Source organism: Schistocerca serialis, chromosome 1 (genome assembly GCF_023864345.2).
Source record: "Schistocerca serialis cubense isolate TAMUIC-IGC-003099 chromosome 1, iqSchSeri2.2, whole genome shotgun sequence".
NCBI lineage: Eukaryota > Metazoa > Arthropoda > Insecta > Orthoptera > Acrididae > Schistocerca > Schistocerca serialis.
Genome location: NC_064638.1, coordinates 221,482,362 through 221,509,121, shown reverse-complemented (window position 1 = coordinate 221,509,121; position 26,760 = coordinate 221,482,362). Strand labels below are relative to the sequence as shown.

General features: G+C 46.1%; 1 protein-coding gene across 5 annotated transcripts in view; it reads right to left on the bottom strand.

The window, feature by feature from the left end:
• The window catches only part of LOC126466217 (disco-interacting protein 2), a 648,438-nt gene that overhangs the window by 426,857 nt on the left and 194,821 nt on the right, over positions 1-26,760 (bottom strand). Inside the window, exon 1 of one of the 5 annotated variants that reach the window (XM_050096370.1) lies at positions 7,592-7,746. The exons of the other annotated variants lie outside the window; for them this stretch is intronic. Within the exon in view, the coding sequence (XP_049952327.1) occupies positions 7,592-7,685 (94 nt within the window). The 5' untranslated portion in view covers positions 7,686-7,746. Of the gene's footprint in view, positions 1-7,591; positions 7,747-26,760 lie in introns of those variants that run through there. 5 annotated transcript variants of the gene reach the window in all.

Here is a 26,760-nt window from a genome sequence, read left to right as displayed (position 1 = left end):
CCAATTTTCTTCTTTAATATCCATCCATATTTCGGAGAAGTTCAACCATGGACAGTGAGTTCACTTTATTTTACCGGAAACGCCTGGCTTGGCACTGAGACATATATATCTTGTAGTTATATATTTGTAACGGGAGGTTGAACCACAAGATGAATACATCAACGCCTTATTTGTCTTTTCAAAAATTAAACTATACCCGCTGACGATGCTGAAACTACACCGAATATGTATGGGCGCTAAAGAGGAAAGTTGTGCTTGCTAAAGGTATAACACTATTTTCCAATTATATACAGCAATTTTTGTTCATTACACAGATCTATTACGGGTGTAAAAAGAGACAACGTTCGGACATTAAGAGAGGTATTTTAGAATGTACAAATAACTCATACAGCAATGGAAAATTAACACCGATATCTTCATCGGGAAATGGAAATCTGTGTTCCCGTTTTAAATTCATAGTTCAGAAGCCCATTTCTGCTTCACAAAAGATTCAATTGTGGAGTACGTGGGAACACATATGCAGTCGGTTAACAGGACTTATCTCTGCTTCTAGTTATTTCGTAATAGATAGCACTTAAAATGAAGGTTTAGGAGATTAAGATTTTCTTAGCAACACAACGGAAGAAACAGGATACAGTTTGTAAATTGTGTGCGTGTGCGCTAATAATGCAGCTAGAACCTCCAAAGAAAAACAAAATTCCGGGAAAAAAATCTTAAAGAACAGACAGCAGTCACAACTGGCGTGTATTTGTTAAGTGGTGCTTCCTTCCTTACAGCAACGCCTTACATAAATTAGTGTCGTAGGTTTAACGACGAGAGTGAAGGCCGAACAGGTTTCTCAAGGTAACAGCTGTAAAAATCCTCGAATAAAGGAGTCTACAGCATCTCTACTTTGATCACGCAATGCCAAACGTCGCCTGTGGCTAACATATGGTTCGGAGATGTCGGTAATCATTGTTGCGTAGATAGAGTTGTACCGCATTGTGAAGTCAAAATGTAGTCGCTAATAGATGTTGCTATTCTCACGAAGTAAAACTGCAAGCTAATAAGGAAGCTTTCAACGACACATATACTTTGTGGAAAGCTAGCATTACTCGTACACGGACGTGGAGAGATATTCTATCTAAGGTCGCCAGATTATTTATGCCTATTCCGTCCCGGCAGTCGTTATAAATTCAGAGACGGAACGACAGGCATGGGAGTAAAAAGCTCAACGCGGCAACGCACTACGCGACTTTATGATGGGCGGAGTCGTAGCACCTGGGCGTAATGTTCTGTCGACAACGAGCTCATTAACGACTAGCTACTTCACCACGAGTTTCGAAAGGAATATGGCTGCAGTCTGACAAGAATCGTATTAAAAAGAGGCGTGGGTCGATCGCGAATCGAAAGCAGGGTTCTGACATGGTTACCATTCAGTCTGCCCTGGGTGATGGAAACGTTTATATCGACGGATAGATGAACAATTCGCCGTCTACGTCTTGGAGATAACTGTTAACACCAAGAGCCTAATTACAAGATAGACCCCGTATCTACTACTCAAGTGAGATTACGTGCTCATTATACCGAATGAGTCAATAAACATACAACACAATGAAACGGCTGTCGAATGTTACAGGCGGCTGACATTGGCTTTGCTGGGAGATAAACAACGACGGCGAAAGATCCTTTTTCACCATATCAGAAATAACGAGCTTTCAAATTCTGTATTAATAGGACACGGCTCTCTGCTCCAAAATCATTATTATTAATTGGCATATGGCAACTTAGACCACAAATATCCCATCAGCTTTTATGGGCGCAATCAATTTATGTATCTTATTCACATGTTAGTATTATCTTTTACTAATTTCACTTACATTCGCAACACATTAGACATTACACAGACAGGACAGGTGGAGATATTTTAACACACACGCGTTCCTGGGGTATGACTCGAATCAGTAGCGTCCACTTTACGGGTAAGATATATTATGCTTTACAAATTCAATGTAAGGCAAAACACATAGTGTCAGCTGTTTATGTCTATTCCATAAATCCTTAGAGGAAAGCAGCAAACCAAGTTCTATCACTAGAGCTGATAAAACAGGAACACTTTCTACGATAAACATTACTAGCTCAATCAGCCCGAAGTCTCCACCCACAGTTCAAACGTAAACTGTTAATGGTATGTCCGTTTTACCTTGTACTGTATCCGTGAACTTCAATTCTTGATCTGCTGGTGTTTCAATCTAATAACAATACTTCTTATTCTTTAAGATTTACATCCTTTCACCTACCAAAAAGTGAATGCTGTGTTGTCTTAGAAACCTACATCGATAGGATTTTTCTATCGATGTACCCAAACAAAGAACATCTGCCGTGTTCTGTGTACCTCATCGTATGAAAAGCATTTATAATTTTTGTCAAAAGCCTTTGAACTATTACGTTGAAAGACAATGGTGCACGAGGTCCACAGTACTTTACATGTAGTGATGTTTTATGGCAATGGACACAACATATTAAGAACTACCCAGTGTACTTACATGGGAATAAATTTTAAGTGTCGATGACCTGATAGGAACTACTATTATTACAATTACGTACTTTGCGTAGAACACTGGTATGGTGAGCTAGCTTCGAACAGTGGCACCCTTGGTGCAACAGCAACATGTGAATTTCTAAAACATATAATTCAACTTGAACAAGAGGTTTATTTTGTAAGTTACCTGTTTAACTTTATCTGCTCACCCACAGCACTTCCTCGCCGATTCTCAAGTAGCAATCCCTCCGGGTCACGAGTGTTTTGGTTTCGCTTGTACACAGTGCCCGAAGCTTTTGTGATATTTCATACGCTATAAACACCGCACATGAACTCCAAGTGATAATTCCTAGTATTTCGATAGGAAGATTAAAAGCGTGTCATTTGGAGAACCAGCCCTGGGCAATGCTGAAGCGCCCACACCGGGAAATTTCCTTCACTCACGATCTACACAATTGGCTATGGGCCTGTCCATTCACCAGCTTGGCCAGTTCTGATTCTTCGTCTCGCCATCCGAATAATTTATTAGAAACTTCCATTGCTGTTGAGTAACGGCCTATTTTTCCGAGGTTGAAAACTACAGGCAGTATCCAAGGATGTTCCTCTCCGACACCATTCCTCAACTGCAGGAAATAACTGTCGCAGAGCTACACTCAACTTCTGTACTTATTTATTTATTTACTTATGTATTTATTCACGTCAAGTTTCACATTAACAAATGCTCATATTCGCTGAAAGCCAAGGTCTAGTCGTAATATCTGGCGTATAAAGAAGGCAGAGAACACAATGACCACGTACGTTTGGCTTGAATGAGCACCTGATTGTCAGGTTCATCCAGAACACTTTCTCGCCGATTCTCAGAACGCAATCCCACCTGGGTAATGTGTGTGTTTTGGCCTAGCTTACACTCAACCTGAGAAGCCTTAGTGATTCATCATACCCTATATTTATCGCACATTAACTCTGCCTGCCAAATCCTGGTATTTAGATTAACAACACTAAACAGTTCAGTTATAACAGCCATACTGAAAGGTGGAAGTCATTCGGCTTTCTGGGATCACCTGTCATTCTAAGAATGCGTGCATGTTCCAAAACAATACAGACGAATTAAGTTATGTGAATGACGCAGTCAACAGTAATTAAGAAGTTGAAATACTATGAACAGAGGGTTTCTCGATAGGGAGAACGCAGCATGTTATCTTGAATGGACAATCATCGAGAGGTGTAGAGGTGTCTTCAGGCGTACCCAGGAAACTGTTCAAAAAATGGTTCAAATGGCTCTGAGCACTATGGGACTTAACATCTATGGTCATCAGTCCCCTAGAACTTAGAAATACTTAAACCTAACTAACCTAAGGACATCACACAACACCCAGCCATCACGAGGCAGAGAAAATCCCTGACCCCGCCGGGAATCGAACCCGGGAACACGGGCGCGGGAAGCGAGAACGCTACCGCACGACCACGAGATGCGGACAGGAAACTGTGCTGGGACCTTTATTGTTCATATTGTATATTAATTACCTTAAAGACAATAGTAGATAATCTCAGAGTTTTCGCAGATGATGCGGTTATCAATAACGAAGAACTGTCTTAATAATATGCGTACATACCCAGGTCGGATCTTGATAAGATTTGAAAGTGGTGCAAAAACTGGCAACTTGCTTTAAATGTTCACAAATGCAATAATGCGCGCTTCATAAAACGAAAAAAAGTAGCAGCCTACCCCTAAAACTGGAATCGGTTAACTCATACAAATACCAGAGTGTAATAACTTGAAAGAGATATGAAATAGAACGATCACATACGTTCGGTCGTGGGTAAACCAGGTGGCACACTTCGGTTCGTTGGTAGAATACTAGGAAAATGCAATTAGCTTACAAAGGAGATCGTTTACGAAGCACTTGTGTGGGCCACCCTATAATATTGCTAGAGTGCGTGGGACTTATAACATATAGGACTAAGAGGGTGCCGGCCGTAGTGGCCGAGCGGTTCTAGGCGCTACAGTCTGGAACCGCGCGACCCCTACGGTCGCAGGTTCGAATCCTGCCTCGGGCATGGATGTGTGTGATATCCTTAGGTTAGTTAGGTTTAAGTAGTTCTAAGTTCTACCGAACTGATGACCTGAGAAGTTAAGTCCCATAGTACTCAGAGCCATTTGAATCATTTTGAACTAACAGAGTGACCCTTGGGAGAACGTCTCGGAGATGCTGAAGAAACTGAACTGGCAGGCAGACACTTGAAGACAGATGCACCAAAGTTTCACGAACCAGCTTTCAGTAATAAATCCGGGAATATGCTACAACCTCTAAGTTTCGCTGCCCTAGGAATAGCGGAGAGAGAGTTCCACTACTTACAAAGCGCAAACAAGCATTTAAGCATTCATTCCTCCCGCGCTCCGTACTTGAATGGAACGGTAGAAACCCTAACAACTGGCGCAATGGAGGTTACCGTCTGTTTGCAGAATATTCAGTATTACTGACAACATGACTCGTGCATTTGATGTGATTTATATGTATTTGACGATGCTGGTGCTGATTCCGCATTTAACATTTGACGATGCCAGTACGGCTGCAGTGCATTAGGACTTTGTCTTTATGAAACAGATCTGACGATGGTCATTAAAGACCGAAACCGGTAATCTGTTAAACAAAAAGAGTGTGACCATAGACGTAAATTAAAGGAAACTTATTACATATACGGGTAACTGTTTTTCCGCGACGATGTCGCAGCTTGAGAAATGAGGTGTTCGAGACGGCAAGAAAGTAAATGTAGGAACAGCGTAGGACTACGAAGTATGCGAGACAGGATCAGGTGGATGGATCTCTTCGATAACCTGGACTACAGCAGTATTGCCAAAACGCTTAGTATTAGGCACGGGGCGAAGCAGACTTGGGACGAATGGCGGTAAACGTGGGAAGAGTGACGGTATAATAAAAGAAGAAACTCGGAGAAGATACCCCGTGGAAAACCGGTGTGCCGGATGAGTGGGTGAGGACGGCAGCGGGCGCACAGCCACACTGGCGCCTGGTCAGAGGCTGCTGCGGCGCCATTTCCGGTACGTCTGAATTGTGACAATGGCTGGTGTCCCAGTGCTGCGGCGACTGGGTCACTGCCCCTGCAGCCGGGGGGGGGGGGACCTTCTGCGAAACAGCGGAGAGCGATGCATGCGCCGGCTGCGTAGGCGTGTCCAGGCGGAAGCGCCACGCCGGTACCTGCGTAGCGCGACCGCATTCTCCGTGAGGTCTCTGCCCAACTGCTCTACACGTACACCATACCGAGAACTGTACACGGCTTTCAAAAGGGCAGGTCAACTTCTTTCTTCTCGCGCTGTGAGACAATGCGTCTACCCACGTCCGAGCTCGCTTACTGCATTCATTCACTTTCGTGCAGCGATATAAAGCAAAGAATCAAATTCTCTCTCTTCCGATAGTGCAAACAAAGATCCCAGGAAACTATTTTAATATTATAACACAAAAAATTAAATTGATATTTGTTTGAGAGCAGAATTAATGACAGTCGCACACTCTGACAAGCAAAAAACTGATTTTTTTTTTAAGAATGTAAAAATGGCCATGTTCACTTTCGCTATCGAACGTTCCAGTACTATGCAATTAAATTAACAAAGAAAATACCAATATATTCACGTAATGTCGGGCTATCGTTTTCACAGCTTAGTGTGAACTGTAGCAGTCTCAGTGTCTCGTATAAACATTACGATTGCGGCGTAAAAACTAGTAAATGTAATTGCAACATTCTGATTTATAATAATGAACAAACAAAGAACTGTTCCAGTTGCACAAGTCCATTGAAACGAACCGCCTTTGCATTATTATGCATTTCTATAAGCGTACTGCTCCGTATTTTCACATATATATCATGGATATACAAGTTATTATTTTAACGCATCGAAAATCAAATCGAATGTGAATGCAGTATCTCAATCACGAAAATTGCTTAAATATCTTATCAGACTACCGTTACGATTGGATGGTGTAAACTGCTATCTTTCTATGTTTTTCGAATCAACTACTCGACGCCTGTTGCGGATGGGGGAAAGAAAATACGAGGGTGCTTAAACCTTCAGCGGTGGCAAATTCACACCGAGCAGAAAACAATCTCTACATCTACATCCATACTCCGCAAGCCACCTGGAGGGTACCTTGAGTACTTCTATCGGTTCTCCCTTCTATTCCAGTCCCGTATTGTTCGTGGGAAGAACGATTGTCGGTATGCCTCTGTGTGGGATCTTATCTCTCTGATTTTATCCTTATGGTCTCTTCGCGAGATATACGTACGAGGGAGGAATACATATACTGCTTGACTCCTCGGTGAAGGTATGTTCTCGAAACTTCAACAAAAGCCCGTACCGAGTACTGAGCTACTCGTATATTTGAACTTCGGCTTCTGATATCCGCAATGGGGGGGTGACGAACAAAGGACCTAAGAGTAGCACCTTGGCGTTTTCCACGTAAAAAGCAATATATTCGTGTTCCTTCAACCATTGTCAGACCAGTTACAAGTGACCATTGTTGCTCGGCAAATTTAACCACTTCTCAAAAAGCTACGAATAATTAAATAGCAGCTGTATTCAAGTAATTCTATGGCCAAATTGCCTTCAGCGGTTTCGAATTATCTCAGTCCATCTTTGAGAGTGGTCCAGTAGAAAAAAGATAACAGCGTCACTGATCCTTTGTTGCACGTCTTGTCAGCGCCACGGTGTCCTACAGCGAAAAACAATTTTAAACAACTGAAAATGAAGTTAATTCCTATTATGATGTTGCGTATTGTATACGAAGAGTAACTGGTTAAGTTCGAAACCGGTAACTGCAGTGAATAACGAAATTTTTTGAATTATGACAATTTAGTGTTTGGTAGATGTTTCTGGACTACCTCTGACTTCGTACTTCACGCGGAATTTGAATTGTGTGAGTGATAAATAGATAAAGATGTTGAGGGATGGGAAACATCCAGGGGTTTAATTTCGTTCGAACCGTGGTTTATACGTAGTTAGTTGAAGTGACTTGGCCACCAGATCGTGCCACAGCAACGAGGAAGTTGCGGACGTACCGATGGTGGGGTCCTCGAACTGTTGCAGCCAGACGTACAGCTCCTCGAGATCGACGACGCTCTGCTTGCGGGCGGCCTCGTCGTCGTCGTCCATGGCGACATCGACATCCCGTCGCGAGCGGAGCCGGGCTGTACGTACACCGCCGCTGCGCTATGCTGTGCTGTGCTGTGCTGTGATCTGCTCTGCTCCGTTTGTCCCGCGGCCGGCACCGGGCGCGCGCGCACCGTCACTGGCGGCGGCTCCCTCGCCTGCCGGCGCCCGCCGCACACGGCGCCCCACGCGCGACACTAGCGCCGCGCCGCGGACCACGCGCTCAACCGCCCACCGCTCTAGCCAGCGCGCTACCGCTGCTCCGTGCGTACAGTACTTCCCTATCGTATTGTCAGGAGCGTACGCAGCATCCCAGTTACGGTTGGCCAACACACACTAATTCCGCGGTGAACAGCGAATTAGTTTTGACATTGCACATGCTACAGATCAGTATCCATCAAACGTTCCGCGTTTCTTCAAACTGGTACTGACAAGTGAACCTCCCCATCGCATCCCCCTCAGATTAAGTTATAAGTTGGCACAGTGGATAGGCCTTGAAAAACTGAACACAGGTCAATCCAGGAAACAGGAAGAAGTTGTGTGGAACTACGAAAAAAAAAAAATAAGCAAAATATACAGACTGAGTAGTACATGCGCAAGATAGGCAACATCAAGGATAGTGTGAGCTCAGGAGCGCCGTGGTCCCGTGGTTAGCGTGAGCAGCTGCGGAACGAGAGATCCTTGGTTCAAGTCTTCCCTCGAGTGAAAAGTTTACTTTCTATATTCTCGCAAAGTTATGATCTGTCCGTTCGTACATTGACCTCTCTGTTCACTGTAATAAGTTTAGTGTCAGTGTTTTGCGACCGCACCGCAAAACCGTGCGATTAGTAGACGAAAGGACGTGTCTCTCCAATGGAAATCGAAAACGTTTGATCGCAAGGTCATAGGTCAACCGATTCCTCCACAGGAAAACACGTCTGATATATTCTATACGACACTGGTGACGGCATGTGCGTCACATGCCAGGAATATGTTGTCGACGCACCTAACTTGCACATTTGGCGATTGGGTGAAAAGATTCTTCTACCTTGCCCGATTTAGGTTTCCTTGTGGATGTGATAATCACTCCCAAAAAAGTGATGAAAACATAAGAGTTTGTCACATAAACTGCAACAAATGAATGCAACAGTTTCACAGTCGCACAGTTTTCCCTGTGCTCTGTCAAAACATATGTTTTTAACGTTTTCAAATTTATCCGTGTGTAGACCGTCAAATCCTGCATATGTCCAAGCATATCTGAACGTGTCCTGGAATTTCGGAGAGCTAAGTTCATTATGTGTGAGTGCCTGAACTTTCATAGTTGTCTCACAATAAAAAATTAAACTTTTCACTCGAGGGAAGACTTGAACCAAGGACCTCTCGTTCCGCAGCTACTCACGCTAACCACGGAACGACGGCGCTCCTGGCTCACACTACCCTTGATGTTGCCTATCTTGCGCATCGACTACTCAGTTTGTATATTTTGCTTATTTTTTTTTCATAGTTCTACACAACTTCTTTCTGTTTTCTCGATTGATCTGTGTTCAGTTTTTCAAGGCCTATCCACTGTGCCAACTTATAACTAAACCTGAGGGGGAACCGATGGGGAGGTTTCCTTGTGAGTTGGTGCGTCTGTATGCGTGTGGAGATGCAGCATGCGACTTCCGTTTATGAAGGTACGGGACGTAGGACGTCAAACGGGCCGACTTGGAGCAGGAGAGGCATCACAGGACATTTTTATTTCCACTGTCTATACTTTAACAAATAAATTCATAAAACTTTGTCAGCATCACCAGGAAGGATTCAGAATTCACACTTTTAGCAGTGGAAGTTGTAAAACATAACGAAATAATTTTTTTACATGTGAAATTTCATCATTTTTTCACTTACTAAGGGCAGCATTTGTTGCTATAGGTACACTTTTCTTTATAAATAAGAGAGATTCTTCGATGAATTTTGCACAGCATCCAAACCATACTTAAAGGTGTATGAAACTCTAGAATTTTCCACGTCTATTAAAAACTGTGGTAAAAATTTAGGTAATTAACTACAAAATTTGTGTTTTTTTCTAAACATGAAGTTTAAAATACAACAGCTCATTCGTTTTTCCGTAAATTAAATAAATTCTAGAGTTTCATGTACCTCTAAGTATGGTATGTATGCTGTGCAAAATTCATCGAAGAAGCTCTCTAACTTATGAAGAACAGTATACATATAGCAACAAATGCAGCTAGGCGACCGCCCGGGTCGCACTCGGCTACGTGACCGCCCGGGTCCCACTCGGCTAGGTGACCGCCCGGGTCCCACTCGGCTAGGTGACCGCCCGGGTCCCACTCGGCTAGGTGACCGCCCGGGTCCCACTCGGCTAGGTGACCGCCCGGGTCCCACTCGGCTAGGTGACCGCCCGGGTCCCACTCGGCTAGGTGACCGCCCGGGTCCCACTCGGCTAGGTGACCGCCCGGGTCCCACTCGGCTAGGTGACCGCCCGGGTCGCACTCGGCTAGGTGACCGCCCGGGTCCCACTCGGCTAGGTGACCGCCCGGGTCCCACTCGGCTAGGTGACCGCCCGGGTCCCACTCGGCTAGGTGACCGCCCGGGTCGCACTCGGCTAGGTGACCGCCCGGGTCCCACTCGGCTAGGTGACCGCCCGGGTCCCACTCGGCTAGGTGACCGCCCGGGTCCCACTCGGCTAGGTGACCGCCCGGGTCGCACTCGGCTAGGTGACCGCCCGGGTCCCACTCGGCTAGGTGACCGCCCGGGTCCCACTCGGCTAGGTGACCGCCCGGGTCCCACTCGGCTAGGTGACCGCCCGGGTCCCACTCGGCTAGGTGACCGCCCGGGTCCCACTCGGCTAGGTGACCGCCCGGGTCGCACTCGGCTAGGTGACCGCCCGGGTCCCACTCGGCTAGGTGACCGCCCGGGTCCCACTCGGCTAGGTGACCGCCCGGGTCCCACTCGGCTAGGTGACCGCCCGGGTCCCACTCGGCTAGGTGACCGCCCGGGTCCCACTCGGCTAGGTGACCGCCCGGGTCCCACTCGGCTAGGTGACCGCCCGGGTCCCACTCGGCTAGGTGACCGCCCGGGTCCCACTCGGCTAGGTGACCGCCCGGGTCCCACTCGGCTAGGTGACCGCCCGGGTCCCACTCGGCTAGGTGACCGCCCGGGTCCCACTCGGCTAGGTGACCGCCCGGGTCGCACTCGGCTAGGTGACCGCCCGGGTCCCACTCGGCTAGGTGACCGCCCGGGTCGCACTCGGCTAGGTGACCGCCCGGGTCCCACTCGGCTAGGTGACCGCCCGGGTCCCACTCGGCTAGGTGACCGCCCGGGTCGCACTCGGCTAGGTGACCGCCCGGGTCCCACTCGGCTAGGTGACCGCCCGGGTCGCACTCGGCTAGGTGACTGCCCGGGTCCCACTCGGCTAGGTGACCGCCCGGGTCCCACTCGGCTAGGTGACCGCCCGGGTCCCACTCGGCTAGGTGACCGCCCGGGTCCCACTCGGCTAGGTGACCGCCCGGGTCCCACTCGGCTAGGTGACCGCCCGGGTCCCACTCGGCTAGGTGACCGCCCGGGTCCCACTCGGCTAGGTGACCGCCCGGGTCCCACTCGGCTAGGTGACCGCCCGGGTCGCACTCGGCTAGGTGACCGCCCGGGTCCCACTCGGCTAGGTGACCGCCCGGGTCGCACTCGGCTAGGTGACCGCCCGGGTCCCACTCGGCTAGGTGACCGCCCGGGTCCCACTCGGCTAGGTGACCGCCCGGGTCCCACTCGGCTAGGTGACCGCCCGGGTCGCACTCGGCTAGGTGACTGCCCGGGTCCCACTCGGCTAGGTGACCGCCCGGGTCCCACTCGGCTAGGTGACCGCCCGGGTCCCACTCGGCTAGGTGACCGCCCGGGTTGGCGAGTGCTGTTGGCAAGCAGGGTGCACTCAGGTCTTGTGAGGCCACTTGAGGAGCTACATGACTGAAAAGTAACGGCTCCGTTCACGAAAGCTGACAACGGCCGGGAGAGTGGAATGCTGACGACGTGCCCCTCCATATCCGCATACAGTGACGCCTATCGGCTGAGAGTGAAACGGAGGTTAGTCGGTACCGTTGGGCATTCCGAGGCCTGTTCGGATGAGTTATTTACGAAGCATCTTCAATGGCGAAGTTTTGAGGTGTACTTTGATGACCACCCGTCGCAGGGTTAACTGGTGGTGGTGGTGGTGGTGGTGACGACTTTCAGAAACTGAGAAGCTGTATAACGAAGAATTTACGGTGAAGCCAAGTCCCTTAAAACCAAACTGAGAAGCTGCGCAGCCGAGGCCTAGCATGCTTCTGAAAACACGAAGGGCGACGAGCAACGACAGCGAGTTATGGTCATGGGCGAGAGCGCGCAGGCGCCTGGATTCTGCGGCACCGCGTGGGCGCCTGCCCGCCCGCTTTCCCTCGCGCTGTCATCCGCAATCGGCCTCCACTAACGCAATTTGTCCGCGTGACGCCGCGCCGCTTTTCCGCAAACCACTGGCCAGACACTCACGTCCGGTGTCCCGCGTACTGCGAACGTTAGGCGTCCATTTGGGGTTCCGAGAAGCGACCCCGTGGCAGCTGTGCCTCGCCGAGAGTCACTCGACTGGCACTCTCGAAAACTCGACGAGTGGAGCGGCGTCAAGAGCCCGTCGCAGCGCTCGGCTTGCCGAGTGCTCTCCGGCCGACTGGAGCAACGATTCCGTCGGTCGCCACACGGCCGTCTGCTCGCGAATGCACTTCCGGCGTCCAGTCGCAATCGCCCGAACGCGGCGAAACAATTGACGCACTCTCGCGGAGGTCGCTTTCTTGGCCTTTCCCTCTCACGGTCAGTCCGAGGGATTACTCCATTGCACAGAATTCCCTTCACTGAGACTTCTACTGATCTCTATCTCTCAGTCTTCGTGAGAAAAAGAAACAAAGATGTTATCTGCGAACTAAACGGCGTCACGCGCGCGTAGCGGAACTATTCGTGATAAAACTATGGCGCAGTTGCAAGCACTTGTTACGCGATCAATTTCAGGCCGCTGCAGTTTGTACATATACTTTCAAGGATACTGATGCAACTTAGGTAACGTAGCAACAAATTACTGTAGCGCCATTGTACCGGTCAATAAGTTACACTGTGCTTTGGTTATAGTGTTTTTTGTCTCAGGAACCATCTACCTGCCTCGTGAGATTTCTTAATCGCCCATGACTCACCGATAACTCCGGCCGACTGTGCCTGTTATCGCTATTTGCAGTAAGTGAATAAACTAACGTCGCCAGATTAATGTTTCTGAACGATTACTCTGAAAGTGCAACCCCTTACATTATTCTAAGTTAAAATCCTCTGGATGCAAGGACATCAATTCGATCCTACTTCGAAAGCCGACCATCAGTATTGTGACCGTGGATCGATAAGGGCAAGGCGGGTGGGCTTAGCAACACACTGGTCATCCAAAGGACTTATGAACGCAGGAACCCCGGTAAAAATGGCATATTTTCTTATTTGCTTTCAACGCACATGATATTGTGAGAATAATGTGCACTAACCAGAGGAACAATTCTGCCAGGATTTTTCTGCAGACCGCGGTTATCTATCTCAGTGACATAAGGACCCGCCGTTGTTTGCGGAGATGCCTCCTCTCCCTTACCCCGCCCGTCTACAAGAGAGCTCCTGTACAACCAGGAAAGCCCTTGGTATTTTATTCGGCGGTTAGGTTCCGAGAAACTGCTGTACTGGCTTCTGCCAGATTGTCTACTCACTTGGTGTCGTATGCGCACTCCTTCCACCGGAACAAAAGGATTTGTTGAGTTTCCTGGTTAGGTCTATTTTACAGAAATCCTGTGATACATCACCTGTTTTCTCTGTCCAGTTTGAACTTTATGACCTTGCATAAAATACCTCTTGATACGTGATCAGGAGCTACGCAGGGTGAGGATCGGGGGGAAGAGCTGGGGGGGGGGGGGAGGAGCTAGGTTTTGTTGGTTGTTTTGGGGGAAAGGACCAAACTGCGAGGTCATCGGTCTCATCGGTTTAGGGAAGAACGGGGAAGGAAGTTGGCCGTGCCCTTTCAAAGGAACCATCCCGGCATTTGCCTGGAGCGATTTAGGGAAATCACGGAAAACCTAAATCAGGACGGCCGAACGCGGGATTGAACCGTCGTCCTCCCGAATGCGAGTCCAGTGTGCTAACCACTGCGCCACCTCGCTCGGTGGAGGAGCTAGAGGAGGAGGAGTTGGTGGGGGGAGGAGCTGGGGGTGGGGGGAGGAAATGGTTCAAATGGCTCTGAGCACTATGGGACTTAACTTCTGAGGTCATCAGTTCCCTAGAACCTAGAACTACTTAAACCTAACTAACCTAAGGACATCACACACATCCATGCCCGAGGCAGGATTCGAAACTGCGACCGTAGCCGTCGCGCGTTCCAGACTGTAGCGCCTAGAACCCCTCGGCCACCCCGGCATGCTAGGGGGGGGAGGAGCTGGGGGGAGGGAGGAGCTGGGGGGAGGGAGGAGCTGGGGGGGGAGGGAGGAGCTGGGTGGAGGGAGGAGCTGGGGAGGAGGGAGGAGCCGGTGGGAGGGAGGAGCTGGGGGGAGGGAGGAGCTGGTGGGGGGGAGGAGCGGGGGTGGCTGTGGACAAAAATACGGAAACACAAGGAATACAACACATTCCATCCCTAATACGCTACAGGAAAATCGTTGCGTTGAAAATACCTTGGCGTGCGGAATTAGCGGAGCGGTCTTGGGCGCTGTAGTCATGGACTGCGCGGCTGGTCCCGGCGGAGGTTCGAGTCCTCCCTCGGGCATGGGTGTGTGTGTTTGTCCTTAGGATAATTTAGGTTAAGTAGTGTGTAATCTTAGGGACTGATGACCTTAGAAGTTAAGTCCCATAAGATTTCACATACTTTTGAACGTTGTTTTTTTTTTTTTTTTTTTTTTTTTTTTAATACCTTCTAGTTGTCTAGAAACGGGTAAATACAGGTCCTGTATGTTTTTCAAGGGAATCTTATACCATTTTTCCTGCAAAATAGTGGCAAGTTCTGGAACGATGATGGCTGTGGATAGCATTCATACACCTTCTTTCCAACGTAGACCACAAACCCTCAATACTAGTGAGATCTCGTGAGAATTCATCCTTGTGCTCACTAAACCAATCGTGGATGCGCGGGCTGTGTGAACAGGGGCTCTGTCCTCTTGCAGCACAGCGTCAGCACTGGGGAACAAACATTGCACTGTTGTTGTTGTTGTTGTGGTCTTCAGTCCTGAGACTGGTTTGATGCAGCTCTCCATGCTACTCTATCCTGTGCAAGCTTTTTCATCTCCCAGTACCTACTGCAACCTACATCCTTCTGAATCTGCTTAGTGTATTCATCTCTTGGTCTCCCTCTACGATTTTTACCCTCCACGCTGCCCTCCAATACTAAATTGGTGATCCCTTGATGCCTCAGAACATGTCCTACCAACCGATCCCTTCTTCTGGTCAAGTTGTGCCACAAACTTCTCTTCTCCCCAATCCTATTCAATACTTCCTCATTAGTTATGTGATCTACCCATCTAATCTTCAGCATTCTTCTGTAGCACCACTTTCCAAAGCTTCTATTCTCTTCTTGTCCAAACTATTTATCGTCCATGTTTCACTTCCATACATGGCTACACTCCATACGAATACTTTCAGAAATGACTTCCTGACACTTAAATCAATACTGGATGTTAACAAATTTCTCTTCTTCAGAAACGCTTTCCTTGCCATTGCCAGCCTACATTTTATATCCTCTCTACTTCGATCATCTTCAGTTATTTTGCTCCCCAAATAGCAAAACTCCTTTACTACTTTAAGTGCCTCATTTCCTAATCTAATTCCCTCAGCATCACCCGACTTAATTAGACTACATTCCATTATCCTTGTTTTGCTTTTGTTGATGTTCATCTTATATCCTCCTTTCAAGACACTGTCCATTCCATTCAACTGCTCTTCCAAGTCCTTTGCTGTCTCTGACAGAATTAGAATGTCATCGGCGAACCTCAACGTTTTTATTTCTTCTCCATGAATTTTAAAACCTACTCCGAATTTTTCTTTTGTTTCCTTTACTTCTTGCTCAATATACAGATTGAACAACATCGGGGAGAGGCTACAACCCTGTCTTACTCCCTTCCCAACCACTGCTTCCCATTCATGTCCCTCGACTCTTATAACTGCCATCTGGTTTCTGTACAAATTGTAAATAGCCTTTCGCTCCCTGTATTTTACCCCTGCCACCCTTAGAATTTGAAAGAGAGTATTCCAGTCAACATTGTCAAAAGCTTTCTCTAAGTCTACAAATGCTAGAAACGTAGGTTTGCCTTTCCTTAATCTTTCTTCTAAGATAAGTCGTAAGGTCAGTATTGCCTCACGTGTTCCAGTGTTTCTACGGAATCCAAACTGATCTTCCCCGAGGTTGGCTTCTACTAGTTTTTCCATTCGTCTGTAAAGAATTCGTGTTAGTATTTTGCAGCTGTGACTTATTAAGCTGATAGTTCGGTAATTTTCACATCTGTCAACACCTGCTTTCTTTGGGATTGGAATTATTATATTCTTCTTGAAGTCTGAGGGTATTTCGCCTGTTTCATACATCTTCCTCACCAGATGGTAGAGTTTTGTCAGGACTGGCTCTCCCACGGCCGTCAGTAGTTCCAATGGAATATTGTCTACTCCGGGGGCCTTGTTTCGACTCAGGTCTTTCAGTGCTCTGTCAAACTCTTCACGCAGTATCATATCTCCCATTTCATCTTCATCTACATCCTCTTCCATTTCCATAATATTGTCCTCAAGTACATCGCCCTTGTATAGACCCTCTATATACTCCTTCCACCTTTCTGCTTTCGCTTCTTTGCTTAGAACTGGGTTTCCATCTGAGCTCTTGATATTCATACAAGTCGTTCTCTTATCTCCAAAGGTCTCTTTAATTTTCCTGTAGGCGGTATCTATCTTACCCCTAGTGAGATAGGCCTCTACATCCTTACATTTGTCCTCTAGCCATCCCTGCTTAGCCATTTTGCACTTCCTGTCGATCTCATTTTTGAGACTGCACTACAGGATGAAAATGATCATCCAAAGTGCTCACACAATCCTCGGCAGTAATGCGACCATGGAAAGTAGCCCGGTGCCCGTGGAATACCATGATATGGCTGCGCAAATCGTCACTGAACCTCCGTTATGTTTTACCTCCGCCAAAAGTTGGAAACAGTGTGAAACAGACTCATCCGACCAACTGACATTCTTCCATTGCTCCACAGACCAAGTTTTATGGCTTCGGCACCAATTTTTCCTGTTATGGGCATTTGCCTCAGTGATGAATGGTTTTGGAATTCCAGCTCGCCCTGCAATTCCCTGTTTATTGAGCTCCATTTGTGTTGTTTTGGCGCTGACGCGGTTCGCGAGTGGAACATTCAGTTCTGCAGTGACTTTTATATCTGGTATCCTCTTACTTTTCGTCACAAGCCTCTACAATAATCGCCCGTCACGGTCACTCAAAACACACTTTCGGCCGCGTTGTGATTCAAAGGATGATGTTTGTCTGCTTTCCCTGTATGAGGTATAGATCTTCGAGACGCTGCCACCTGTAATGCCGAATATTTCGGCGTCCTTGGTTACGAAAGCACTCACTATAGGAGTACCAACAATTTGCCCACGTTCTACTTCACTTAGCTCAGACACAACGCACTCACAACTACATAAATACGCTTGCAACATATTGAGGACATTGCACAGGTGCCGTTCGTAGACAAACACAACAGCGCAACCTGCAGGTTTGGCAAGCATCTGCCTTTATGTTCAAGTATGTGTTTCCATACTTTCGTCCAAGCCTTGTACGTGTCGCCAAATGTGCCTCATGCTGCTTGTCTGGAGTCTACCTCGCTCTTGCCACTGAATGGTTTAACAAATATATATTTTAACAAATATACACCGGTAAGTACATAATACTGCCTCAATATCACGTATGCAACCGTGCCGTGACGAGTCAAAATATTCGTATCATTGAACTTCTGCAAATCGCACTTGATATATAAGCACTGGGTGGTTCATCTTCGACAGCGAAAAACGCATGAAATTATGCAATAATAGAAGCATTCCAGTAACGATGGGTCCAGAAACGAGGAGTACAAATGTATTTGAAATGTAAACTTTTTCTGTTAATTCTAATTTCCCCCATGGCTGTGGAATGTGATGCATGGAAGATGGGACACTGTGGTATTTTTCTGCTGATGTAAGACGACTTGCCGTTCGTGCCGATGCGGTCCAAGATGGACAGGCCGAGCAGGGCCAGTAACTTGCCTTGTCTGACCTCAACCTCTGAATTCTTCTGTTTGAACTCATCTCACAAGTGAGAGGTAAAACAATCCAGCTGATTCTGCTGAAGAACTGTTGCAGTGAATTGTAAAGTCCTACCAAGATTTATGATATGATTCCAGGCACATTTGCAATAATTCGTAGCTAGCTGCAGAGAGGTGCACCGTTGCATCCGAGCCCACGACAACGAAAAGTGGAACATCTTTTTAACAGGTACAAGTGTAAAGAAATGTCGACCCTTCTGAATTTCTTATTAAGAACGTTTTCCTACTGTCTTACAGCTTCACCCGTATTAGTTATTAATTTTGATACAGCCTGTATATTTATGTCCCTTGCTCTTCTTCTACTTCCTCCTCTGCGTTGTCCCGTCGTCCAGGAGTTTACATTTATTCAGTTTCACGATCTTGAAATTATTTGTATGCCACTATCGTCCATTAACGTAAGGGACGATCGTCGTGTACAGCATCTATCTGTCTGTCAATCCTGTAAACCTTGTTTTGTATGTTACCGTAAACGTACCTGCGTATGTCTCGAGTCCTGCGGCGGGGATAGGGGACCAGTCCGATATTCATCTAAGTCAACGTGCGCTGACTTCTGAAAACCTTACACGGGCTGCCTGTTGTAGCAGACCGACGGTAATTACGGAAACGGAGGCTACTATGTGCCACTTTAGCCGAAATTGGTATGAAACCAGTGTTATCATTTTATTTGAACATTTCTTTTTTTGTAAATAGTGAAAAAATATTTGTAACGAAAACGACGCACGTTAAGAAAAGATACACTAAGACCAACAATTCGAGATATTAGTAAAAGCGCCAGGTAGTAAGGGCCATACAACAAAATACAGGTTTTTTTAAATAAGAAAGGTGTTTCTGAGTTCACATACAAGTCTCATTTGTTTATGTGATTTGTTTATACATCAGAAGACCAATATGATAAAAAATTAAAGTAAACACATATTTAATAAACGTAAATTTTACTCTGGAAATAATATTTTGATTCTTTTATACGACGCAAATTACCTAAACAATGCTTTTTTTAATTACAAAGTTGAAGTTTAAAAAAATGTTTTCATTGTAATGCAATGGATCCTCATTATCTGCAAGTTCATGTGCCCCACCCTGGTATCTTTGACACTGCATTCAGTTTTCTTCAAATAAACTCTCCACAAACAAAGTTTGTTTGAAAGACCCCATCTGAGGAGTTGCTGATGTCTGCTAATTGCCTGCAACTGCTTTTAATCTCCTTTCGCTCATTCCGCCTTCGAAAACATTTGAAAACAGCTTTCTTCATTACAGTCTCAGGCCACTGCCCTCGACTCCCACTGCCAAGTTGCTTCTTGTAACTTGGCATCGTACCCTAAAAACAAAGAAAAGATTTCGTTATGTGGCTCATACGACCCGACTTTGGTATGGCCCATATTACCCGACTGACACTGGACATTAAAACACTGACGACGACGGCGGCGGCGGCGGCGGCAACGGCACCATCACCACCAGAATCAAAACTACAACAGTAACGACAAAAACAAAAACTCTCATTACTACTTTCCGTTGTTCGGATTCTACAGAATCACAAAGGCCCAGAGCGAACAAGCTCTGACCCGAGACCTATGACTAATGCATGTCCTGCCTACGGCTTGTCCAGATCGCCATATTTGAAGCAGCAAATTTAGCCGTGACACCAACAAGCGAACGAGCACGCAGGCGCGATTTATTCTCCAGAGAACTCACTTTCACATTTGGAGGGTGATCTGTGTCGCTGATGCTTGTATTAAATAAACAACAAGCATAAATTTTCTATTCATGCTGATCCCGAGGTTTGCCTCGAAATATTATGGTCGTTGAGACTCATTTTGTGTTGATTTTTTTTTTATCTGTCCATCACGGTCATTCACTTTATTAATCTTCGCGCGGATGCTAGGCAGCTGCAAATCATGTTCTCCAGGTCTTTATATCATTCCTCTCTGTCTCTGTTGCCGTAAAAAATGTGGTCACACTACCAGAGCGGTTGCCGTATCGCACCTCTAATTGGTTATTTCCATAATGAACTATTTGTCCACTTGACACACGGCACAAGAGGAATTACTTGAGAGTCGCAATTTAGAATCTTGTGTACTTTCAACTCCCTATACGTAAGGGCACAGCAAGCAGATCTAGAACTTAGTTCGTTGAAAAGTTCGGTATCTTTCAAGAAGATCCCAGGCAGCAGATATTCTCAATTTCAGTATGCGAAAATTGATGCGTTTGTGAATGTTACAGGACAATTCTGGAACGCCCGGAGCGCCTTCAATAAAACTTAACACACATATGGAAGTTATGATACTCTGACTTCAAGGAAGTTTCAGTTTAATGTGAGATTAGCAAAATAAGCATCCCGGAAACATCAGGTAATCATTGTCGCCGTCGTTCTTCTTATATAATTTGATCTACGTACTTCAGTCCTGGTCTTACTTCCACTCATTTCCTATTGACGTACCCACCTATCACGATTTTTCGAAACGCTCTCATGTTATAATAAACGTCCAATGATGTGAAACCTTCTTTTTACAATAAAAGGGATAATTTGAATATGCATTATTACTTGTAAGGCAATATCCAGCTCCGGTATCTGCCTACAGCCAAGAGGAACGTCTACAAAAACTTTCTTTGGATCCTCGAACAAGATTTTTTCCTGTTTATTATTTGACGGAACGAGTCTATTGCATCCTGAAATTCACGAAATGCACAGCACACTGAGGGGACGTCAACAACCTACCCCTGGAAAGCCGTGACGTCCTTTACCTTTAAGAAGCCACGTTGGGCGTGGAGACAAAGTGAGTGCGCAACGCTAAGAAGGAAGAAAGAACGATTAGGCTTTAACGTCTCGTCGACAACGTGGTGATTACAGAAGGAGCACAAGCTCTAGGCAGAGAAGAAGGAAGTCGTCCTTCTCAAAGGAAGCATCCTGCTATTTGTCTCAAGCGAGCTAGGGAGACCATTGAGAACTTGTAACCTCAGAGTTTCCCGACGTGATTAATGGTGAGCTTCCGAGACTACAGTCGAGTTGATGTCTCCATTATATGCGCAATATGTCGACGATCGGCCCAGCGTGCTGCGAAGTTTGCTGTGGTGTGTGCTGTCTGTACTTCAAACAGAACGTGAATTATTGTTGGTCCCGGTCGCTATTTATAGATGTCTTTGCTTCCCGAAGCCCACCACGCCCATATATGCTCTTTTATTTTTCAGAGACAGTACCTGTATTCCCCGAAAAACGCACTCTCTTAAGAACTCTCCAAGCTCTGGTGGATGTGATGGCTGCCTGGAACTTAATTAACCGAAAGCCGGTCCCCAAGCCTTCTTCAAATTGAAACCTCCGTACCTGTTTAATAGATTTTTTGACATCTTTACTTCGATGGGCTATGTCCCGGAAACTTGGCCTTTAAATCACGATGCTGGTCTCGTATTTCATTTCATGATTATATTAGAGGCAGTGCTCGGCAACCGCTAATTTGTTTGCTCGTTTTTAGTCGCGTGTGTCGCTGATCTTTCTATTTCTTATATTTGTTCACGGGAGCGAGATACACTGGACGCCGTGCTTGAGTAGAGTCTACTGGTCTATTTGAACCGAATACTGGAATAGCATAAGTTAGACACGCTTCTCTTTCTCTGAGTCTCAACCTCTTTCCCATGCGCTATTAATTTTGACTGCAATGCCTGCTAAATTTGACGATATGAGTACTCTTTCATTCGGCACACTATTCGTAGGTGTTGTAACTCTTTGGCGAGGATCTCCTTCTCTGGAAGTGCTCGAAATCTATGTGCCAGAGTCTTTAGTACCGAATTTCCTTCTGACGGTCCATTTGAGCCCAGGCATCGAGTGCACGGAACCGCAGAACCTGTACCATCTGAAGACAACGTCGACAGTGCCGGTTGTCGAAATACGGGACCAGCGCGTAATTTTCGCACCTTTGTATTTGTAAATACTGACAGTATTTGGAACAATACAGCCTTTCGAGTAAGGGTGGCAGCGTGAAAGAAGAGAAGATATAGTTGAAATTGAACCGAACGACGTGAAATAATAATCATGCATTTATGATACTTCCTTCCATATGCATTTTGCATGCACATAATTTTGAACACCATCACCTATGACAATGCTGTAAACAAATTATCCACTTTATAAGTACTTTAAAAAAATAACATGCTCTTTGTAATAAAATAATATGAGAAGAAAGTCTTCTATTCTTGATTAACACGTTAGCTTGGTAAAACATAGGTATGAAGCTACGCATCCGTGATACCCTTTTGCCTGTAATACCTAAAAGTCTCTCGTTAAAATTTCCTACAAATCGGTCTACCACAAAATTGGTACGCAGTGTCAGACGCCTGTTAGAAAAGCTTTCTAACTGTACCTCATTCATCCCTGTACGATTAGTATGTGTTGAGAAGAAGGGATATTAACATGAGAAATTATGTATTTGATTATGGAAACAAGAACTCAGCTCTACAATCTGAAGTACGCCATTGATCACAGAAAAACCTCAGTCTGGATGGTCTGACAGATATTTGAAACTTTAATACTGCCGAATGTGATAAGAGTGTCTTCCCACAGCGTTAGCTCGCTTGGCGTGCTAGGAGGGCGCACTGCAGAAACTTATGCCGAGAGCAAGCAGGGAGAGCCTGTATTGCTGTGAAATGTCATTTCGTCATCCACAGCATCAAATGGTTCAAATGACTCTGAGCACTATGGGACTTAACTTCTGAGGTCACCAGTTCCCTAGAACTTAGAACTACTTAAACCTAACTAACCTAAGGACATAACACACAACCATGCCGAGGCGGGATTCGAACCTGCGACCGTAGCGATCGCGCGGTTCCATACTGTAGCGCCTAGAACCGCTCGGCCACCCCGGCAGGCCATCCACAGCATCGCTCCCACATATTTAACTACTACTCCGGTGGCCTATTAACCCCATTATCATTGTTTTGGAGAAATTCCGGCCGGCCGATGAGGCTGAGCGGTTCTAGTCGCTTCTGTCCGGAACTGCGCTGCTGTTACGGTCGCAGGTTCGAATCCTGCCTCGGGCATGGATGTGTGTGATGTCCTTAGGTTAGTTAGGTTTAAGTACTTCTAAGTCTAAGGGACTGATGACCTCATATGTTAAGTCACATAACGCTCAGAGCCGTTTTTTTTTTTTTTTTTGAGAAATTCAAGGAACAATCCTACATCTAAATCAAACCACGTGTTAGTACGTTACTTTCCTTGGTGAGGCTAACTGATTAGCATACCTTTTTTCCGCAGATAATATGCCTGTCTCCACAACGCGTAAGATTTCAATTGACACTCTGTTGTAGCCGAAAATTTATTTCAAAATTGTCGTGTCTACTACAAATGATGCTCAATACGTAATCGTGCTACGTATGAACAAGAAGGCAGGAATTGCGGACTGCATTCTGACAGGCCATAAAATTTTAATAGATCATCAATCTTCCGAGAAAGCGTGACAATCGATAGAAACGTGCCCCAAGCACTCGCGATGAAAAGAAAAAAAAAAAGTTGTTCAGCTTTAAGGCGAAGGATTGTAGCTAGTACGTTTAAAGACAAGACAAACCCTTGTCGTAGAATTTTTGCCTGTAAGACAGTGTGTTTGCTGTGACAGGAGCTACAAAACCTGCGTCGGTCTAGTCATAACAAGCTAGGATTTCCGTCGCGGAAACTGCACAACTACTGTCAGCATAGTGCGCTTGGTATACGCTTCTACGACACTAAAATAAAAAAAAAAATCTCTCAGTGAAACACACACAAAGTTAATACAGAAATACAGCGCTTGCTTGATGTTCTCTGTGTTTACTTTACAGTATTTTTGTGGGAATCCATAGAAATCTTCCAACAATGAGAACGTAATGAACTGTTTGACTGTGGAGCACAAGAGTCGTAAAAACTTCTAAAGGAGAGTGTTCCGTCTCCTGACTCCCGCTACGTTAAGTAATTTCTATGTCTTTGGAAGGAAATAATTTTTTTAGACGATAAATCTTTACAAATGTTTTTCCCACCTGCTTAGTACCCTTCTGCCCTCCCTTAGATACACAACGACGAATTACACTTAAATCGATACTCCGCGTGCCAACTTACATTTTGCTTTGGAGTTAACTGCAATCTTTCCTGGCCCATTCGTAGTAGGTACACGTGGAGAACAACTAGTTATCCTCCACATCAGTTCTAATTTCTTTGATTCTTTTTTCCGCCGATTATATTTTACGTTTGGCTGGAAAAAAGTAGTACGTAGTCTCACTTTTCTAGGAACCATCGCTCTCGGAACATTAACAGTAAAATTCTCCACGTATTACAACCCATCACTTCAAGTGCCTGCAACTCCAACGCTACTGCGCTTACTAAACGAACCCGTGATCAAGAGCATCATTTTTCTACCAGTCTTCGCTATCAATCCTGCCTAGTATGAGTCTCAGACTCGCAAGTAATAAACGATAATCAGTAAAACGTTCTACACTAACACTAAGAGACCGCCGGCCTTTGACGCGCGGGGTTGCCGCGTGGTCGTGGGCGCCTTGCCACGGTGTGTGTGTGTGTGTGTGTGTGTGTGTGTGTGTGTGTGTGTGTGTGTGTGTGTGTGTGTGTGTGTGTGTGTGTGTTTTATTCTTAGCGTAAGTTAGATTAAGTAGTGTGTCAGCTTAAGGACCGATGACCGTAGCAGTTTGGTCCCATAGGATCTTACCACAAATTTCAAAAACCGCCGGCCTTGGTGTGTCCGTTTGACGCACAGATCACCATCAACAGCGTCACATGTTTTCGCTTCATGAGAGACTGCGGAGATGTTTGGAATTTAATATAGGCCATTATTGTAAAGCCTGGGGATCAGGAACCTTACGCCACCTCCTACCATATCCGTGTCGGCAAAATACGGGGAGGGGGTGGGAGGAAGAAACTTTCATCTACCAACAGGATTCAAACCGGCCACCGTCGAGCTCAGTACCAACGTACAGGCATGCAGGTACTGTGCCGGGTTGTAGAAGGAAAAAAACTGTAGACGAACACAGAACTCCCGCTATCATTTCAAAAATCATAACATGTAAACTATTAGAGGTACAGAATCGAAATTCGTTGCAAAACGTTTAACAGTTCTTAAAGCTTTTCTCCTTTGTCCTATATAGTAGATTAGACTTGGAGTTCTTCAAAATAGTAACAGACCAGGAAAAGTTGCAATGTGTCATCTGGTATGTAGAATCCAAACATGTGACAACGGCACTGAGGAATTATTGACGCCAGTATGGGAGGGCATCACCGGTAAAATCAAACACAGCGAGGCCGTTCAAAAACTTTGAAGTGACAGACAGTGTCGAATACCGTCCTCGAAGTGGGCGTCCCGCTGTGTCTCAAGTGAGTGTTCACAGAGTGCAAGCTGTGTTTCAACGCAGCCCCCAGAACTCAGTTGGTCGAACTGCAGAAGGCGAGACCAACTGTCCATGAAGTTTTACATGAGCGGTTACGCCTTTTTGCGTAAAGGGTTCAAATAGTCCAAACACTGCAGGCCAATCATTGTCCTCTGGGGTATTCAGTAGCGAACTCCATGCTGACCTCCACTTACTACCTGAAAAATTGCTTGTTTTCAGATGAAGCAACGTTCCACATTTATGGACATGTGACTCGACACACCATTAGGATCTGGTGCTCCGAACACACACAACGCACATGGACATTACCACGATAGGCGTATGCTTAATCCTTGGTGTGGCATAATGCACGATAGGGTGACGAGCCTTTTTTACTAGGCAAAGGAAACGATAATGGGAATTGTTCAACTGTACATGCTCGAACAGTCCCTGCTACAGTGGCTGAGCGGTTCTAGGCGCTACAGTGGGAACCGCTACGGTCGCAGGTTCGAATCCTGCCTCGGGCATGGATGTGTGTGATGTCCTTAGGTTAGTTAGGTTTAAGTAGTTCTAAGTTCTAGGGGACTGATGACCTCAGCAGTTAAGTCCCATAGTGCTCAGAGCCATTTTGAAGCCCCTGCTACAACAGATCGACGAACAGCTGCCGTCCACGTTCTTCCAGCATGATGATGCACCCCAATCTGGAGTCTGAACGTGCGAGAGGTGCAGAATACCACTTTTGCTGAGGGGTGGGTGGGTGTTGATGGTCCGAACGCATGGCTCCCACGCTCTCCCGATGTCATACTATTGGCCTTCTCTTTCTGAAGTTACGTCAGGGATCGTTTGCACACAAAACCACTCAATGGCACTGTTACCCTTCGTGCACGAATCAATGATGCAGCCAGAAGTTTTGATGCTGCAATGCTGACCCGTACAAGGACAAAACCCGAATATCGCCATGATATTTTACGAATGAAGAGCGGAGCATATCTCTTCTGCTACTACGTCTTTGTTCCTGTGTTTACAGAGGTGGTTGTATGAATCAAAACAAGAAGAAAGTGTCCAGCAAACATGGAATCTAAAGTGCGTATGTTAACAGCTATGTGCCCTTGGTGATGCCTCCTACTTTCAAAGACATTTCTTCTACTGAACAAGTGCTCATAGCTCACTTAAGGTAGGCATTTAGAGCCCATGTTTAGCAGATGTTTTTACTTCGAATGATCGTTCCTGCCATATCACTGAATGTTGGCTATTCCTTCTTGGACCCTATGTAATAACTGAGGACGTTGACTGTTAAAATGCATTCCGAGTTGAAGAGATTTGCACAGAATGGGGGCTGCTGATGCAGCCAGCCAGAAAAAATGTTATAAAAAGGGAAGTGGGGCAAAGGCTTCGAGGTCTCCACATGCACG